This window comes from Oxyura jamaicensis, chromosome 10 (genome assembly GCF_011077185.1).
Source record: "Oxyura jamaicensis isolate SHBP4307 breed ruddy duck chromosome 10, BPBGC_Ojam_1.0, whole genome shotgun sequence".
NCBI lineage: Eukaryota > Metazoa > Chordata > Aves > Anseriformes > Anatidae > Oxyura > Oxyura jamaicensis.
The window spans coordinates 16,788,858-16,807,141 of NC_048902.1; the positions used below are offsets into that span (position 1 = coordinate 16,788,858).

At 47.3% G+C, this 18,284-nt stretch overlaps 1 protein-coding gene and 1 long non-coding RNA gene across 13 annotated transcripts in view; one reads left to right on the forward strand and one right to left on the reverse strand.

The window, feature by feature from the left end:
- LOC118172176 overlaps nucleotides 1–18,278 on the reverse strand; it is a 34,032-nt gene extending 15,754 nt beyond the window's left edge. For 8 of the 12 annotated variants that reach the window (XR_004753572.1, XR_004753579.1, XR_004753577.1 and 5 more), the window contains exons 1-3: nucleotides 15,590–18,278; nucleotides 15,361–15,494; nucleotides 7,939–7,982 (exon numbers count right to left, since the gene is read on the reverse strand). This is a non-coding gene — a long non-coding RNA (uncharacterized LOC118172176). Of the gene's footprint in view, nucleotides 1–7,938; nucleotides 7,987–15,360; nucleotides 15,495–15,589 lie in introns of all 12 variants that reach the window. The other 4 variants (XR_004753573.1, XR_004753571.1, XR_004753575.1 and 1 more) reach the window with 3 other exon arrangements.
- Nucleotides 14,470–18,284, forward strand: part of NR2F2 (nuclear receptor subfamily 2 group F member 2) — an 11,602-nt gene continuing 7,787 nt past the window's right edge. Inside the window, exon 1 of the mRNA XM_035335938.1 lies at nucleotides 14,470–14,637. Coding sequence (XP_035191829.1) covers nucleotides 14,595–14,637 — 43 coding nt within the window. The 5' untranslated portion in view covers nucleotides 14,470–14,594. The remainder of the gene's footprint in view (nucleotides 14,638–18,284) is intronic.

Sequence of the window (18,284 nt, forward strand, 5' to 3'; positions counted from 1 at the left end):
ATTCCAGGTGTTCTGCCATTAAGACAGACTTGCTGCTTTTACAGCCGCACACACAAAATGTGGCTCCCAGTTCCACAAATAAAAACTGAGTGGTTTCTGCTCCCAATGCCTTGATAACTCTGACATATTGCAAGTTCTGGAAAGAATTTTAATCTACATAGTTTTTTAAATGGGGAGGGGAGCGGGGGGGGAGGGATTTTAAATATGCTGCATACAATTTGTGATGGTCATCTCTAAAATGCAGCTCCATTATCCTTTTCCATTTGGAATGAATGAGGCTAATTAATTTCAGGCCATACTTGATGAGGTCAGCACCATACGAAGGGTGCGTGCTAGACATTGCTAATCTCTTTCAGCTGAGAGTGATGAATTAAAGATGAAGCATTCCTTTGCAGGCCTAATTTAGAATGTATATCAAAAACCTACAGCAAATAATACTATACCCTACAACAAAGGAAAACTTGTTCTCTCAGGCTCCCATGTAGGGTTGATTTTAAAGGCATTTCCATTTCACTTTGGAATTCCAGCTGTGGATGGGTGAAACAGTTCAGAAAATTCAAGCTTTCTCTCTTTCTATTGCTTTTATGGACAAAAGTGGGCAAGGGGGGGCTAAGAGGAGGGAGAAACTAGTCGGTGTTTGATCCTGTGTGTGCTGTGATTCTGACTGTACACTCGACATTTAGGAAAGCCGCCAGGGTCTTGCGCTCCCCAAGTACCTGTGACGTGACCCCCCTGCAGCACGCACAGAAATTTTACTCTTTTTTTTTTTTTTTTTTTAAGTCTGAGGGCAAAGCGGAGGAGTGTCCCCTTTTGCTCAGCTCCCTCTCCAAGGATATTTTGTTGGACGTTGCAGGCTTTTCCCTGGGATGCAGGACGAGCACGGCAGTTCTGCTGGGTCACCCATCGAGGACACGAGCATCCAAGCTAACAGTGAGCTGCATTTCACTTTTGCAGGGAAAAAAAAAAAAAAAAAAAAAAAAAAAAGCACCTCCCTATGCAAAATAAATAAATAAAATGAAAATAAGAGTCCTGACACATCTAGGAGCGCAGGTAGTGAAATCTAAAAGAAAAAGTCACTGCAAAAGCAGCCACACCAGGGCAAATAGCTGCAGAGCTCTGGGGTTTGCTGCACTTGCTCCTGAGCCAAGTTTTGCCACCTTTCCCTTGGGCAAAGCAACCACCGAAGTCAGTAGGAGCTTCGGGCTGCAGGGTTTGGCACTGTGGGTAGCGAGAAATTAGCCAAATTGTCATTTCAGTAAAGCAGGGGCTCTGAAATCCTAATCCAGCCCCTGATGAAGGAGGCTGAAAATCACCTTTCCTCGCGCTTTGCTGTTTAATACCTGGCAGTTGGGTGAAATTCTTGACAGGTTACTGCAGTGAATCCAAGCTCCCAACTGGTGGCCATAAGCGGCTGCTGTCTTTGTATCCCAGTAGTCCTCATTAGAACAAAGCTGCTTCGAATTAAATCCAATCTACATGCCGAATCAATCTTTCAACCCTTTGATTGCTTCTGAAAATATTTATATTTCTTAATAATGCACATTTTGTCCCACAGCCTGTGATTAAACCCAGACAAGGTCCACGGAAGCCTGAAGTATATGTGGAAGGGGTTATTTTGGACAGGAAAAGAAAGATAAAGAACACAGGTTTTTCCTATTGTGAAACCATTAGAGTGTATAAATCTAGCAATTGCAGTTGTATAAGCATCAGAGTGGGGTTGTAATAAATACAGATTGGAGTATTATAGTAACCAAATGGAGTTTATGGATTATGTTCACTAGTTCATATTTCTCGGCTACTACAACCTAACTAGCACCGCGCCACACTCAGCTCTATTAATATTCCCTGTTAATATTCTCTTTCCATGTTTGTTGGGGAAAAAAAGTTAGAAATCAACCACCACTCTCTGTAAAACAAACATGTTTAAAGACTCCTGCCCTCCAAAGGAAAAAAAAAAAAAAAAAAAAGAACGAACAAGGAGATGCTTTAAAGAGCCTGTGTTAGGAGGGCACAGGCTGCGACTGGCTGAAATCGGCTCCGTTCTGCTTAAAGTTAATAACTTCCATCTGAGTGAGAATCTGGCCCTAATATGGGATGTTTGCTGCGTGAAAATGAGGGTGTAAAGATGAAGACAATAACAGCTACTATCCCTTAGCCGGTTCCATTTTTAAGGTGGTAAATAATAAGCTTTGACTGGGGATGCAAAACACACAAAGGCTTTGAAGCTGTGCTTTGTGGTAAATGGCATATTATTCCCTCCTCAGAAAGTAGCATACATCACAGGTAAGATATGTGGAGGAGAAGGGAAGGATACATTCCTTGGCTGAGAAGGAGCCCGGAGGGGGCCTGATCCTGCACAGCGGGAATTTGCCGTCGATTAAGAAGGTGGCTGGGGCTGGGGACACCGATCAGATAAAGGCACTGTACCTGTCTCCCTCCCTAAACATAAATGACTGCCCTTGTCTATAATAAAAGGGAAAAATTGACTTCTGAAAACATGCCACGATAAATCTCCCTGGATAAAGCAGTGCCATGCCTGGGTGAGAGGGAGAAAAGTCCTAGAAACTAAAAATACGTAATGCTTATTTAACATCATTGTCAGCAACAGCATCACACGGTGAATGAGGCTAATATGCTTTATCACTGGGCTGGTGAATGCTTGTGATAGCTTTCCTTGTGACAGTTTCCCCTTTTTAAAGGAGTAAAAAGAAATATTCCTAGGTAAAATTTTATTCATTGATTCTTTCATCACATATTTCATTACATTAAGCTGTCATTTCCTAAATATGCTGGGGAGGGGGGGATGTTATTATTTTACTTACACCCCGCGCCTTGACAGCTACTTTGCATTACTACATGATTAGGATGCTCAGTCTTTAAGGCAGAGAGAAGTTTTTTACCAGCACCAAAAATAAAGGGAGAGGAGTGATGACAAAAAGCCATTCACAAATAGGGCCTGATCCAAAATCTAATGACACGGCTGAAAATGCATTTTGGATCCAGCCCCCAGCAGAACGTTATATCGTGCAACCAGTATTTTCTGAATATCTTCTATTGTTTGACAAGCCCGATTTCACACTAAGCTTGGAGTTCGTTTCAGAACAGAAGCTTTTTGTGTAGGAACTTTAAAATGCATCCCTTAGCGAACACACACATACCATCGAGACTATTGTCTTATTAAAGAGTTTAAGCCTAAAGGTGTATGCCTATTTTTAAAAGAAATTTTCTGATTGTAGATAACTGCTCAATTTGATTTAGTGTCCAATGATAGTGGTGGGGTTGATAACTGAGCATTCATCGGTAATTCATCTTGTGCTAGTAGAAATTTACAGCAAAGCAGTGCTTTCCCAACACTGACAAGTCCTATTAATCTTCTTCAGACACATTTCAATAGGTGTCTCCATCTGTGCCCAACATCTAAACACTCTGGCATCACTAGGGACTTGGAGACACCTTCATTTCAGGTTACACTAGTGAAAATGTGATACTAGATTGTACTCTATTTTTAACCTAATTCTCTCTTTTCATTCAATTAGCCTTTCTTGCCTGCATTTTTCTACTCATGTGTAACATCCTTTTCCCAGGAAGAGCTTAAAAATGAGATTTAGTTACTTAAAGAGACAGAATCTGCCAGGGCAAGAGCAATCAAGAGCTTAATACTGAAAAGCAGCACAGTGATGCTCACGTGTGCAGTGTGGGGAAAGGATTGCCAGCCGCAAGCTGTGTCCTGTGCGGCATGCCCCCCATGTTCCTGTCCTGCTGGGACTCTTGCAGGCATGGTTAGGTTAGGCGAGGTCTGAAACTAAACACCCCAACTCCAGCTTTCCAAATTTTAAAGCTATTGCAAAGTATTTGGGGTCTGAAATCCAATATATACCAAAACATCTCTGTTTGTTCAGGCTGTGGGAGGATCACCACCATACAGCCCCACTTCTCTTTACGTGTACAGCTAATGCATGAACAAACACAGCACAGTCAAATTACTGCAATAACATTTATGGGTGGATTATGTTCCAACTTCCTCGCTTATTATTAAAAGCAAGAAAATTGCAAAGCACATGGACAAGGCAGGGTGCAAATGCGGGCGAATTTCCCCTCGGAACCAAATGTTGTTTTTTTCACTCGCAAAGCTGTGATGAGTTTGCTAGCAGACGCAGCACAGCTTTCGAGATTACTCATTCAAAACTGTGTGTTTGGGTTCTTTTTTTCCTCCTTACTCCATTTACGCTCGCCTTTCAGAGAAGAGCAGATGTGAACCGTTTGGTTGGCCTTGGGTGCGTCCTCCTGCTCTGAACTTTCTTCCGAGAGAGCGGAGACCGAGCCGCGTGCCTGCTCGGGGAGCAGCGCTGCCCCACGCCGAGGCAGCCTCAAACTTTGTTTCTGGCTTTATGAAGTTCTCTCGTGAGTCGTATTATAGGTCTAAATGACCTTATTGTAGGTGGCAAGTTTAAATGTGCCATATTAATAACTTGTTATCCAAGACAAATTAAGTCCTTATGTGTCAAAAGCACTCTGCTCTGGATTACCTACAAGACAAGTATTTATTGAATAAACGTTGGATCCAATTTCATTTTAATGTGACTGACTGTATGCTTCAGCCCCTTAGAATGAGATAAAAACACTCAAACCTATAACTGTGTTGCAACATTACACCTAACTTGTCTATTTCTATTATTGTCTTTTTAATGTGGGATATCAAAAGTGTTTGGGGTTTTTAAGGGTTTATTATTATTATTATTATTATTATTATTCTGAAGAGCAAGGAGAGAGATAGAAAAAAAAAAAGACTGGCATTCAGCCTAAAGAGAAATCATTGAAACAAATTAATCCTATGCCGTTTAAATTGACATGGTAATCCATCATCAGCAAAGGGAAACTCTGAAAGCAATCTAGAATCTGCAGTGTTCTTTCACTGGCCCTCAGGCACAAAGACAGATAGTAAAAGAAGAAGAGAAAAAAAAAATCATAAAAGTTAGCAGCGCCTTAGAAAAGGGAAGGGATAGAGAGAGCAGCTTTCACTTTTTCCTCTTTCAGATGTCCAGTTCAGAAAGCAAGGCTGATTAACCTCCAGCCGTTGCCTACTATCGTTTACTTCTGTATGTCAAATCATCTTCAGCTGCTGAGATATGAGTAATTTCAAATAGTGCAGAGCCCCATCCTATATAAACTCCACCATTGAAAACTACGCCAAACATCAACTTTGGCATTTCTGCTTACAGTGGGCCTTTTATTAGCCTAAACTTGATCGCTCCAAATGGACAATAAATTCTATCTTCGCAGCCCTGGAGAAAAGAGCTGTACTATCCTAGGAGCTTAATAGCCAGGATTTTCATATAGCTAGCATGGAAAAGCTGGGGCTTTGGGGCTTTTTTTTTTTTTTTTTTTTTTTGGTTTTGGGTTGGGGGGGGTGTTTGGGGGGGGGGGGTTAAGTTTGCCTATGCCCTTCTTTTTCAGCAGGGCTGCCCATTGTAATGTATGTTTCCCAAGGGTTTTTTTTTCAATCTAGTTTTAAATATCTAAAGTGATGAGACTTCCTGCACCTTTAAAATTTTATTATACTTATGGTCAGAAGCAAACGTAAACCTCTTGGGCCTTGAAAGCCCATTGCAATACAGCCATTATCCCTGTAATGTCAACAGAGCTACAAAACTCTCTAGAAATAAACCTTTTAAGAACAGCTTTCCCTGCCTTGTGTTTTCTTTTAAGGTCAGTGGTGCATCACTTTTTGGAAAAAGTTTCCCCTCCCTGGCCAGGTTTAGCAAGCCGAAGTAGAATGTATGTTGCTAAATGAATAGGTTTAATTTTAGATGCTGAAAAAATAAATACGAGAAGAGAGCGAGGGCAGGACTAATACCTTCCAGTTAGAAACAGACATGGTATAAAGCAAAAGTCAGAACTTTAGTGCCAGGGGCAAAGGGGTGAAAGGCTGGCTAATACGAACCATATCCAACATCTGCCCTATTTTAATTTAGCAGGGATAAAGTTTCTCCTTTTTTATTATTAAGAAAACTTTATGTGGCAGAGAAGCCCATGAGCTGCGTTATCAAAACTGGCTTATTGTCACACCGAAACTTAGACCTGTTAAGGGTTTGCGGGGCAAAAAGATAAAAACTCCCCTTCGCTCTCCTTTTATGCTCTGTGACAAGCCTGGGCTCAGGTCCTGGTGTCTGGGATGTCCTTTTCATGTCTTTATGAAGCGCTGCGCTTGGGTCCGTCATATAAAGGGGAGGTTAATTGTTCGGGATGGGTCCCAGTGATTGATTCGCCAGGTAAAAAATAAATCTAAAAATAAAAATAAAAATCTGGAGATTTAAAACAAAACCCTGCTTAGAGGGCATTCGCAGTAGTCGCCCTCCGAGATGAGCGATGGTGGTGGAGTACAACAAGTGCAGAGAATGGCCGGGCTGGGGGGCTGTGTGCTAAGCAGCACAAATTGCCAGGCTGGAACATGATCTCGCTCCATGTAGAAGTTTTCCGCCTCGATAGTGCAAATTCTACTATAAAATGACAAAATATAGCAAAACATGTGTGAGTGGCTGCTGGAGTAAAAGAACAAATTGGTTTCTGACAAAGGGAGGATGAATACCTTTGGATAATCTGAAGTTAGATTTTGATTGAAAGCATAACATTCCTTTAAGCATCAATATGCTTGGGATCCAAAATATGGTTATTTTATTACCAGTTAATACTCAGATCAAAGCAGAACTCTGTAGCTGGAAGGGACGTTCTCTCTGGAAATAAAGTTCCATGTAATTATTTCCTATTAAAAACTAAAACTGGTCTTAGATTCAGAAATTTGTGTTTCCTAGCATGTGATATAATGCAAGCTTGTCAAGAGGGAGCAGACGTGCCATTTTTCACTGTTTGCTGGTATCCCTTTGCTTTAAAGTTTTTAGTTTGGCTTGAACTCTCTTTGCATGTGAAAAAATCTCATCCAATTTACCTCCGTCAAACACAGACAGGCAATTCTTTTGGATGATACTAACTAATTTCTTGTATGTAGAAATTAGAATCTGGTATAAACTAACACTGTTTTATGTAAGGTCTGCGAACATAAGGAGAGAAAAATACAAAGAAAATGATAGAGTGGCTGATAGGTGGTTGAAACTTAAACCTTAAATGGCAAACTAGTATTTTAGTATTGGGCAAAACAACTCATCTTATTTCAATTCAGGACATGGAGCTTAAAATATGCACTCAAAATACTTCCAAGAAAGCTGCAACCTTTCAAAGGAGAGAGATAAGGATGTATTTTAATTATGAGGTTATAAATATGCAATCTATTTTTTTGACCACCCCCCAGTGCAGTATGTAACATTGTTCAGATGCAGTTATATAGCTCTCTGTCTCTATTCCTGTCCAGGGTTTGGGTTTTATTTTGGGTTTTGCTTTGTTTTGTTTTTCTGATCGTTCAATCTCTATTTATGTCATCTCTGAGGCAGGCCCTGGAAAATAGGAACTGCCAGCCTAAATAATCTATCCTTCTGTAGTTTTAAGCTAGCAGAGAAAAAAATAGGGAATGGTTCTTTTTTACAGCTAGTGGGCTGGTATTATAAGTAGGAACATGAAATATTTAGAGACATTATTTGAAACTACCATCCGCTTCTGATTCTGAAAATTATTTCTGATCTGTCACTCAGAACTTAAAAAAAATATATAATCTGTAAAGAGTTCAATTTCAGGGGTGCAGAAAGGAAGAGGAGTCAGATACAAGGCAGCACGTATAATTTGGTTTTAACATTTTTTTTATTTTTTGTTGACTGCTCAGCTATATTGTTCACTAGATGGATGGCTACACTATAAATCTATATTAAGCGCTTGTTAAATAGGGAAGGAGTTGAGACATTCAGCTGGGATATTGTTTGCTAGCTCAATTAGTATCCAAAGAATTTGAAAGTACAATAAATGTATCTGAAGATCATATCTAAACATACTTACCAAAAAGTACCCACCTCTCTCGGCAGTTCACATATTTCTGCCTTCTGACTGGGAGAAGGAAAAAAAAAAAAAAAAAAAGAGGAAAAAAAAAAAAAGGCATTTCAGATGTATAGGTTAAGATTGGCGGATGGCAAGGTTTGTGTGAAATACAAAGAAACCTGTATTTCACTCAACAATTTCATTGCTTAAACATATAGTTTAGGAGCATCTTTTCCTTAAACATGCGGTTCAATAGCATTTTCTTCAAAGGAACAATTCAATGTGTTAAAAGATTTAAGAACAAAGAATGTGCAGCAAAATGCAAATTCTTCCAGTGTTATACTGTGTATGCAATTATGTATGGAGGCAGATAGATATAATTTGAGAGTTATTAACTTTCAACATCAATGATGTACCCTGAATCAATACAGTGTAACTACCTATTAAAATATAAACCAGGTGTGTTACCAGCCAAATACAGCCCGAGAAGCTTGCCTGGATATTATTATTTTTTTTTATTCTTTAAAGCTTACAGCTCGACTGTGGACAAGCTAAAGAGGTTGCTGCTGGTCCTAAAGATGGAGCCCGCTTTGCCTTTTGCAATATGTGGCGTTTCCATACTGGTGCCTTTCCTCCCATTTGGAAAAGGATTAAAAATAATAATAATAAATTTAAAAATAATAATAATCAGGAATGGTGTGAAGGGAACGCGCTGCCGGGCCGGTGGCAGTCCCTCGGGCAGCTCTCGGTGCCGGGAAAGCGGAGCCGATCCTCTGAGCCCCCTTTGCCCTGGGCTGGGGGGAGCAGAGCCCCCCCGACCCCTTCCCCCTGCCCCCCGCCCCGGCACACGCCCGCTCCCACCCGTCCAGCGCCGTTAACCCGCGGCGGGGCCGGAGCGGGAAGGGTTAATGAAACCCAGCTCTTCCCGACCTCCGGGGTCAGACTCTTCCTATCTGCAATCTAAGGAATTAGGTAAGGAGGTTAGGGGCTGATCGCCAAAGCGCTCGCAGGCCCTCGCAGCCTCACACCTGAGCGCATCGCCCCAATCCTCCCGGCCCCCCCCCCCCCCCCGCGGACTCCCCCCCAAATAGGCGCAGCCGGCGCCCGTCCCGAGCACGGGTGGGGGCTCCACGGGAGATGCCCACGGGCCAGGATAAGACCTCTTGGGCCCCCTCCCCTAAAGCGGTGGCCAGAAGTCGCCTTCCCCTCGCCCCCCAGCCCTGCCCGGCCGGCTCTGTGCGGCTCGGGGAGAGGGGCGCTCGGAGCGGGGGTAGAAGCTGCTCCAGCATCTGCCCTGCTGCTCGGGTCCTAATTTTGGGGGGCTCTCCGCCCTCCCGGCGACCAACAGCTCTCACACCGCGGCTCAAACTTTCTTTTCTGTCGCTCCTTTCCTTCCAGCCCTCCGCTGTCGCATCCCCTCGCTGCTAAAGGCAAATGCGCGGAGAGCAGGCAGCGCTGGGAGACGGCCCAAAGAGCAGCGAGTCGAGGCAAGGGAAAAAAAAGGAGGAAAAAAAAAAAAAAAAAAAAAGAAAAAAAAAAAAGCGGAGCTTCCCTAAAGAACATATCTAACGTGGATGGGCAGAGCCCTGTCCTGCTCCCAGCTCCATGCCCTTTGGCTCTGCCGCCTTTGCTCGTCCCCAACAAAGTTCCCCCAAACGTGCCCTGCTCCGGCGGCCCCCCGGCTCCCACCCGTCCAGCTCGGGCTGATTTGAGCCATTTTGTCCTTTTCAGAAATACTGATTTTTTTTATTTATTTTTTTTTTATAATGCCACTTGTGGTCACCCTCGAATGGCAGTAATCTGTAGATTACATATTACGAGCCTTGTCATTACGTGGGTAAAATGAGGTGGTTAAACGCTAAAATCCATTTCCCTCGCCACGTTTGCTTGGCGAGGGAGGGGAGGAGAGGGGAGGACGAAGTGGGAGGAGAGGGGTTTGCATCCCTGGCACCCCCCCTCTTGCTGCCTGCCCTCCCTGCCCGGGGTGGGACATGGGGCTGCGACCCCGCATCTCACCTCGGAGCCAGGCGGGCGCCTGCTCCAGCCCTCGCCTTCCCCTCGCTCCTGTCTCTTTTGTCCCCATTTGGTGGCGACTTCCCTCTGCCTCCCCTCTCTTTGCTCGGGAGCATTTTAGGCTCCTGCTCTGCCCCCGATCGCCCCTTTCACGCGTGTCACCGAGTCCTCCCTAGCTGGTATGATTCCTTGGGAATGCGGGTCTCATCCCGTCCCTACCTTTGCCGGGTCTGATTAGATATTATTTTTTCATTGGCTCTGCTACAACGGGTTCCTCCCTTTAATCTCTCGCTATATTTTCCCCCTCCCGGTATAACCAAATCCATGAAATTCACAGCCTCTCTCTTTGACACGACTGGCTCGTCTAATCACTCCATATCGATTTCCCTAACTCTTTTCATCCAGCTGAAGACACATCTTAAAACACTCCAAGCCAGAGTGTGCTCTTTGCTTTATACACACTAATAAAATGATTTACCCTTCTCTCTCTGCTCTCCTCACAGGAGAAAATCGTTCAAGTCCCGGCTATTTGTGTGTGATCAGTAAATATTTAGTGTGGCGACATCTTCAGCTCCTCTGCTGATCAATACGCAACCCAACAGGAGGTGGACTATTGTCCGGGCAGTGACTTGCTGAGATCTCCTTCAGATGAATTCCTTGCCCCCCATACCGCCTGTTATGATTTACCCTCGAAGGTAACCAGCGAGGAGAGAAATTGAGGCAGTAAAAGCGGCTCTTTCCAACCTGTTTACCGCGGCGTTAAGCCACCTAAGCAAGGACTGCCTTGCTCTTCCCCACCTCCCGTCCCCTCTCTGGTGGTCTGGGGCTTCCAAAAAGCTGCTGGAAAAAGGAATGGCAACCCAGGCAGCCGTCGCACGGGCTCTTGGCTTCCCTGCTCCCCCTGTCCCACGGGTGGCAGCCGTGGGGCTCGGTGCCCCGGGGAAGGGGGGGGAGGGGGGGCGGTCCCCGCTTCCTTCCCGCAGCATCCCTGGCACCGGGATCCTGGAGGTCACCGGGCTTTTGCGGGACTGCGCGGTGCCTCCCCGGCTGCCAACCCTCCTCCTGCTGTGGCTCTGCCTGCCCCAGGTTCAGCTGGGGCAGGGCTGGGGCTGAGGGCTTTTTTCGGTTTGTTTCTCAGCTGGGTTGTTGTTTTCGTTTTTTTTTTTTCTTTTTTTTCTAACAACGTGGAAAACCTGCAGCGAAGGAAAAAAAAATGCAATGGAGAAGAGCTTAAAGCTCAACTACTGGGGTGGACCCTCCACGAGAGCTTTCCCAGGGTGATAAACCGGGCAGAAAGAGGAGTTGGGGCGTGTGTGCAGCTCTCCCCCTGCCCGGCCTAGGAAGCGCCCCCCCGTGATTCCTTCCCCACTCAGGGGCAGCTCTCGCCCGGCCGGATGCTCCCGCGGGTGTCCGGCTGCGGGGCCGGGTGCGCAGTCCCGGGGGTGCCGGAGCCTTGCGGGGGGGTTCCCGCAGCCCCGATCCCGCACAAAGACACGGGGCCGGGTTGGGCAGCCGGACGCCTGTTATCCGAATGTAAACCCGGCTCCATCCACCTGTTAACTTTGTTTAGAAACCACTTTCCCTAATGGCTTTCCGCGAGGTTATTCAGCCCGTTACTCGGGTATGGGAGGCAATGGAGGGGAAAAATCCATATGAAAACCTGCTTACATCCTCTCTTCGAGAGGACGCTTTACACACCTTGCCTAGACAGGGTTCCTATAGAGCGCTTATCTCTCGAATATATCTTTATACTAATGCATACTTAATTGGTCTGTCTTGACTGTCCATATAAAACAATTTAATTAGGGTGCTTTCTGCTTTGGAAAGAAAGAAAAAAAAATCTGCCCAGCATTTATTGTATTTAGCACCAATACAGGCAGAAAATGTTGCACAAGTTTTTGGTTGAAAGAGCACCTATGTGTCCATTGAAGGGCGTTGATCCGAAAAGACAGAGAGGACAAGTAAAATCGATTTGAAGCGACCCTCTCTGTCCCTTTCACACCATTCAGACACTCCATTCCTTCTAAGACAAAGACCCAGCGCCTTGGGAATGCTGGCAAAGGGAAAAAAAAAAAAAAAAAAAAAAAAAAAAAAAAAAAAGGCTTCAAACCCCCCAACCAAAAGGGTGAGGAGGCTAGTTTCTCCATATTAATTTTTATACTTCCCCCCCCCCTCCCCTCTTTACACCCCCCCTACAAGATATGTTCAGCTCCAGGATTTTCTTCAATTCGGCGTCTAACGTTTCTGCTGCGAGGAATGTCCCTGGGAGGGAGGGAGAGAGGGAGGGAGGAGGTAATTATGGCTATTAGTGCTGCGAGCCCAGCCTCAGCCCTGGTCACTCGCAGGCTTTTAGGGTTAAAATAGCCCTCACCTCTGACCCTGCGGAGCGGAGCCGTAGCTATCACCACAAGTTGGGCCAAAGTTTTCAAATGCAAGGCTCTGCAGCACCGGGGGGGAGACTTCTCCCTGGAATTATTTGTGGATGGTATTTAAATCATCTTCAGTCTGTTTAATTGTGTGTCCCCCCACCCCAACAATCCCTTTTGGAGTGGTGGGGGCAAGCTCGACATGCCCTGCTCCCACTGCCTCTCCCACTGCTCTTTCCATTTAGCTTTAATTTGGCAGTTTGTTTTCAGGCACGAAAATGGTTATCACCCAGCTGAATTCCCAGGTCATCCTTTCATCCACGGACCTCTAGAATAAATTGGGGGGGGGGGACGACACACGACCTCCCCCCTTCGGGCTTTCCCCACTGCCACCCTTCCAGCCCTGCAGGGAAAGGGGCTTTTGGAAAAGCGGAGAGAGGGCGAGAAGAGGGTTTGTGTGCCCTCTCACCACCGACCCCTGCGAGGAGGGGGGCACATCGTGGGGCTGGGGGGCGAGGAGGGCAGGGGAAGGACCCCCCACCCCAGATGCCAGCACCCCCTTGGCGACAGGAAAATTTCATTCAAGGGGGACACAACTCCATCTTCCAGGTGCTGGATGGACTTAGCAGGAGTGGGAACTTGCGGAGCCCCTGTGCGTGGTGGTAAGGGGCACTTATAGGATTTCTCCTTCCTCTGATCGATACCGGTCGTGGCCGGCCCCCCCCTGCCGTCCCCGCCCCGGCCCCGGCCCTCCCCGAGGGCTGCGGTGACAATTGCCTCCATACTTTTTCATCCCTGTTCTTGGTGGCAAAACCCCATTGTAATTTTCATTAGCCCAGTAAACATGCAATTAAGATGCAGCACTGTGGTTAACTTAATTCCTGTTTTAAGGCAAGGACAAGCAAGAAATGGAAGAGCGTTTGTTCCATTTGTCAAGTATGACACACTTCTCACCATAACAGTTTCTGAAAATAAAAGCTCGGCTCCCCACCACCACGACCACCACCCCTCTTTCCAGAAACCCCACACACTGATACACGCACACACACACAAAAAGGAGCAGGAATCCATTAGTTGGAGAGTATTCTCCTGCCAAAGGCGGTATAATGTATTCCAAATTTTCCCAAGCCCTCACTGTACTGGGGTCCCGTTTCCCCCCCTGGGGAAGGGGGCTGACGAGCTGATATTCCTCGTGGCTGAGGGCTCCAGCCTCCCCCGAACCGATTTTTTTTTTTTTTTTAATAAAATAAAACAAACGTGCTTGCCATGCCTAAAAGTTGCCATGTTTGTGAAGGGGGTGGGGAAAATGTCTCCAAGGGTTTCAATTAGCAACAAATGATTATTGCAACGGATTTTTGGTAATGAAAAAATGTGGAGTACCTCTTTCTAGCTGGGATCTCAGGGGCAGTGAAGGGGGGGGGGGGGGGGGGAAGAGGAAGAGAAAGGGAGAGAGAGAGAAAGAGATTGCTGATTAGCTCGGATTCTTTCCCAACTTGCTGTAGCGTGTGCTTGCGTTCCCTGCCGACCCTACACAGGACACTATATATTTTTTCCCCTTCGGTGCATGTGTTGATAGTTCAGCCTGTAGTTGTTTGCGGTTGGCTTTTTTTTTTTTTTTCTTTCTCTCCCTGCCCGGGAGGGGGGAGGGGGGAAAGGGGGGGGCTGAAATCGGTCGCATCCATCCTACCCCCACAGTCATTAAGTTAGGAGATTTCCCTCTTATTTTTTTTCCCCCCTTTATTTTTTTTCTCCCCAATTGGAAGGGTGGGTTCTGATTTTTTTTTTTTTAAGTCTCGCCTTTCCAGCTCCAAACAAGGTGTAGCGAGACGCTCTTCCTTCTAAGGAATGAAATGAGAGACAAGGATCACTCAAAGACATCTCCTACCTTGGGCTTGGGGATTTTTTCTTAAAGGCGAGGCGCACATTCCTAAGCAGCTATGTACAAAGCCCCCCCTGAAATCTTGTCTGTGTAAAGTTAGAGTGTGTTCAGGATTTTTTTTCCTCTCTCCCAAGGCTGATCGCTAATAATACATCGAAAGCACTTCCCTTTAGGTTGTGGGAAATCTATTCCCTTCACCTTGCCTCCTTTTTTTCCCCCCTGAAGGCTGTAACTTTACTTTTTTTTTTTTTTTTTTTTTTTTTTTAATCAGTTTGCACAATCGCTTAGATAAACACCAAGAAGGAGACTTCTCTTTAATTACCCAACGCACATCTTTCTGGGGGGCAAACAGCGGTCTGATTATTTTTTTTGTTTGTTTGTTTCACCTGCCAAACTAAAGGAGAGGTAGAAAAAGGAAGATGCAAGCGATTTGGGACCTTGAACAAGGCAAATATGGTTTTGGTATGTTTACTTATAGTTTTTTTTCTTCTTCTTTGACACTTTTTTTTTCGGGCAATGTGTTGTGATTCTTGTGTTTCTCTTTTAAGGAAAACAAAAAATCCAAAAAAGCAAATGTTAGCTAACGTGCGTCTTAAACGATCGTTTCTAAGGTTACGTGGGTTGCTCTAAGGAGGGGAAGAGGGGAGGGGGGGGGGAGACCCGACTCGGTGGAATTGCAGCACCAGCAGCTAGCACGTCCTTTAGCTAAATAAAGCAAGCAGCAAACAAACAAACAAGCGAGCGAAACCCAAGGACCGGAATCCGGCTTCCAGGTCCGAGGCAGGAAAGCGCCTCAAAGTCATTTCCAAAGCGGCGCCCGGGACGCGGAGCCCGGGGCCGGGGCTGCGGGGAGCGGCGGCAGAGACCCGAGCCGAGCTGAGCCGGGCCGGGCCAAACTGAGCCGAGCCGGGCCAAACAGAGCCGGGCCATGCCGGGCCAAGCCGAGCCGAGCCGGGCCGGGCAGGGGGCGGCAGAAGAGGGGGGTACGGCTCGGACCGGGGGGGCGCAGGCGGCACCTGCCCAGAGCCGCCGGCTGCGGCCGCAGTTTTAGGTACCAAAAATAATAATAATTAAAAATAAATAAAAAAGGTCGATGGGGAAGGTCTGGTGCTGAGATCCCCTCTCCCCCTCCGGTCGCTTCCCTGGCAGAGCACGTACAATGGAAAGAAGCCGGAATATACTCACCCGCCGAAGGTGTGGTTGGCAGCGCGGCTCAGGCTTTAATGCAATTATTTATCCTGTATTATTGCAAAAGGCGCAGGTCTGACTTAAGGCAGCAAAAGTGTTTTGCTCTGACAACAGCGTGCGAGGCACGGTTCCTCGTTTAAAAAAAAAAAAAATCACAAAACAGGATCTCTGTCTCCAACACCCCCCCCCCCCCCCCCCATCCCTTACCACTATGCCTTAAAAATACCTATTCGGTCCAGGGCTCGCAGAAACCCTGCTGCAGAAATCTTATAGTCCGGTCTAGGAGTGCCCAAGCCAATTAATTTTAAATCCTTAGGAATTAATCAGATTAAAATGTACAGAAGTTTCATTCTCGTATGCATACGTGAGCCAAAAGTCGTTTCCCTTTAAGAGATCCTTTTCTTTTAAAGTTGAATTTTAGGCAGATAAGAGACTTACACTAGGGGGCAGCCAGATACTGTACTTGCTCCAATCTTAAGCAATTTTTTTTCCTCTCTCACAGCATATGCTCTGATTTAGCACTGTAAATTTTTCAGAGGACCCAACTCTGACAGCCCCTGGTGATTTTCAAAGTACCACAAGCCAGTGGTTAAAAATTGCATTGACTTGGAAGTTCAGAGGCACACAATAGGAGCCACTTTCCCTATTCATGGAACTTCAGTGTGGTGGAAGAGAAAAACACACACATACTACATTGAGGGAGAAGAGGAATTCATTGAATTCTGTTAGACGTAACTGCTTTCCACTGAGTTCAGAGCGAAACTCGGTATTTGTTCGATGCTGTATTCATATTGCGATTTAATCTAGAAAGAATTAGAGAACTGTTAGGCAGCTTTCTGCCGGGAAAGCAGCTTCCCCCTCCTTCCTCCTCTTTTTTAAAACCCAAAGATTTACACCGGCTCTATCCCCAACTCTATTTTAGCAAAATAAATCCTTCCACTCCCTCTCATTAAAATAAATTTACATCTGCAGTAAAATGGCAGGAGGGATGCGTTTATTTATTTGGGGAAACCAATACAGTCTGACTTTTCAAAGAGAGCGGTTCTATTGTGACTGGGCTCGGAGAAGGACAGTTGGGAATCACCCCCTTCTTCGCGAGGCGCTCGGCTTGCAGATATTTAGCAGAATTAGCTGCAGACCATTTCTACCTTCGCCTCTTCTGCCTCTACCCCCTCGCAGGGGTGTTTTCAAATAAATAGCAAGGCATCTAATGGTGCTAATAGATAGTTATATGGCTACATCCCTGCAAGAGCAAATAGTTAATCTGGGGCATTCTTCATTAATGCTTGAGCAATCAGCGTATACGGCAGCTTCTAAATGTGTATCAATGGCTTTTCATTTTTACGATCATACGTTCAAACTGTTCCTATCGTAGGTCCTGCTAAAACCGCTTTCTCTTCTGATTTCTGCGTTTGTCAGGACGGTATTGATGCATTTTTTTGCATATGGTGAATTAATCCTGTTTACTTTGTCAGATTCGAGACAGGAAAGCCTTTTTTTTTTTTTTTTTTCCTCAGGAAATTCAACATCAGCAACAATCTGTGACTATCCTGCATTTTGCACCCCCACCTTCTCCCTCTCTGTCCCCGAAAGGTGACCTCCTCGGGGCCGGGTGGCCGGGTTATTTGGGAACCAGAAGGCTCTTGCTCTCCTTTTACCGGGGAAGGTTTCCTTTCCCCATCCTCAAAGCCTTCCCCGGCCCCAACTGGTCCCCGCTTCGAGGAGAGCGAATTTTGCCCCGGCAGCCTCGACGGGGATGCCGCAGCCTCGTCTTTTCAGACCGAGCCTCCGAGCATCCCCGTCCGTGGGGGCTGAGCAGGGGGGGAAAGGCACTTTGGGGGGCTTTGGGCACCTTCCCCATTCCCCGGCACCTGCGGCGAGGGGGACCCCGATATTTGTGTGGCACAGAGCGGGGAGAGGTGCGGGGCGCTGAGCCCTTTTGCGGGGCCGGGGGCAAGCGGGCACGGATGCGTGGCTGGGAGCTGGTGCTTCTCCCTCTCTTTGTGGAGGTTTTGGGATGTGTTTTTTTTTTCAGGTTTTGCTTTTTTTTTTTTTTCTTTGCTTTATTTTTCTCTCTTTTTTTCCCCTTCTCTCTCCGGCCGGTCGCGGTGTATGCGGAGACGGGAGGCTCTCCCCGCGTCCTTAGGGGGTCTACCCTCGGTTGCTGCTCCCGCCGCGCCTGCAGGGCGGGTGACAGAAAATTCACGTTAAGAAGAGACAAAAAAAAGCGCAGAGAAACAAAGTTGAAGGCGGCCGGACGAGCCCAGGCTCCCCGCGGCGCTGCGTGGCGGGGGGCGAGGGAGAAGCGGGACGGCTCCGGGCCGGGGCCGGGACCCCGCTGAGGGGGCACGGGGGGCTCCCAGCGCCCTGCCCGGCCCGGTGGAACCCGGTAGAGCCCTGCCGGGCGCGGACCCTCCGCGCAAACCCCGCGCAGGTGCGGCGGAGCCGTGAGCGGCCCCGGCCTCGCCCTGCCCCGGTCAGGGAGCGGGGCGGCGCCTGCCCTCGGGGTTGATCCCCCTCCTAACATCGCCCCACTTCATTTTTATTCCACTTCTCCCCTCTTTCACCCCCTCAACCCCCTCCGTGACGGGGGGGGGGGGGAGCTCCCCAGGTGAAGGCGAGGAGGAGGAGGAGGTCGAGGCGGCGGGGCGAAGCGCGCAGCGCCGTGCCCCGCACCGCCACCGCCACCACAGGAGGCGGTGGCGGCGGCCTCTAGGACCGCGCGGGCGTCGTCGTCGGCCATGGCGAGGCCGCGCAAGGGCGGCGCGGGCCAATGAGGGCCGTGGGGCGGCGCGCGCGCTGCGGGCCACTCAGGCAGCCCCTCCGTCAGGCAGGCAGGCAGGCAGGCCGCGCCGGCCCCGCCGCGCAAGGCGCCCGGTCGCCATGGCGACGCGCGCCGAGTTGCAGCAGCCGTGTCAAAG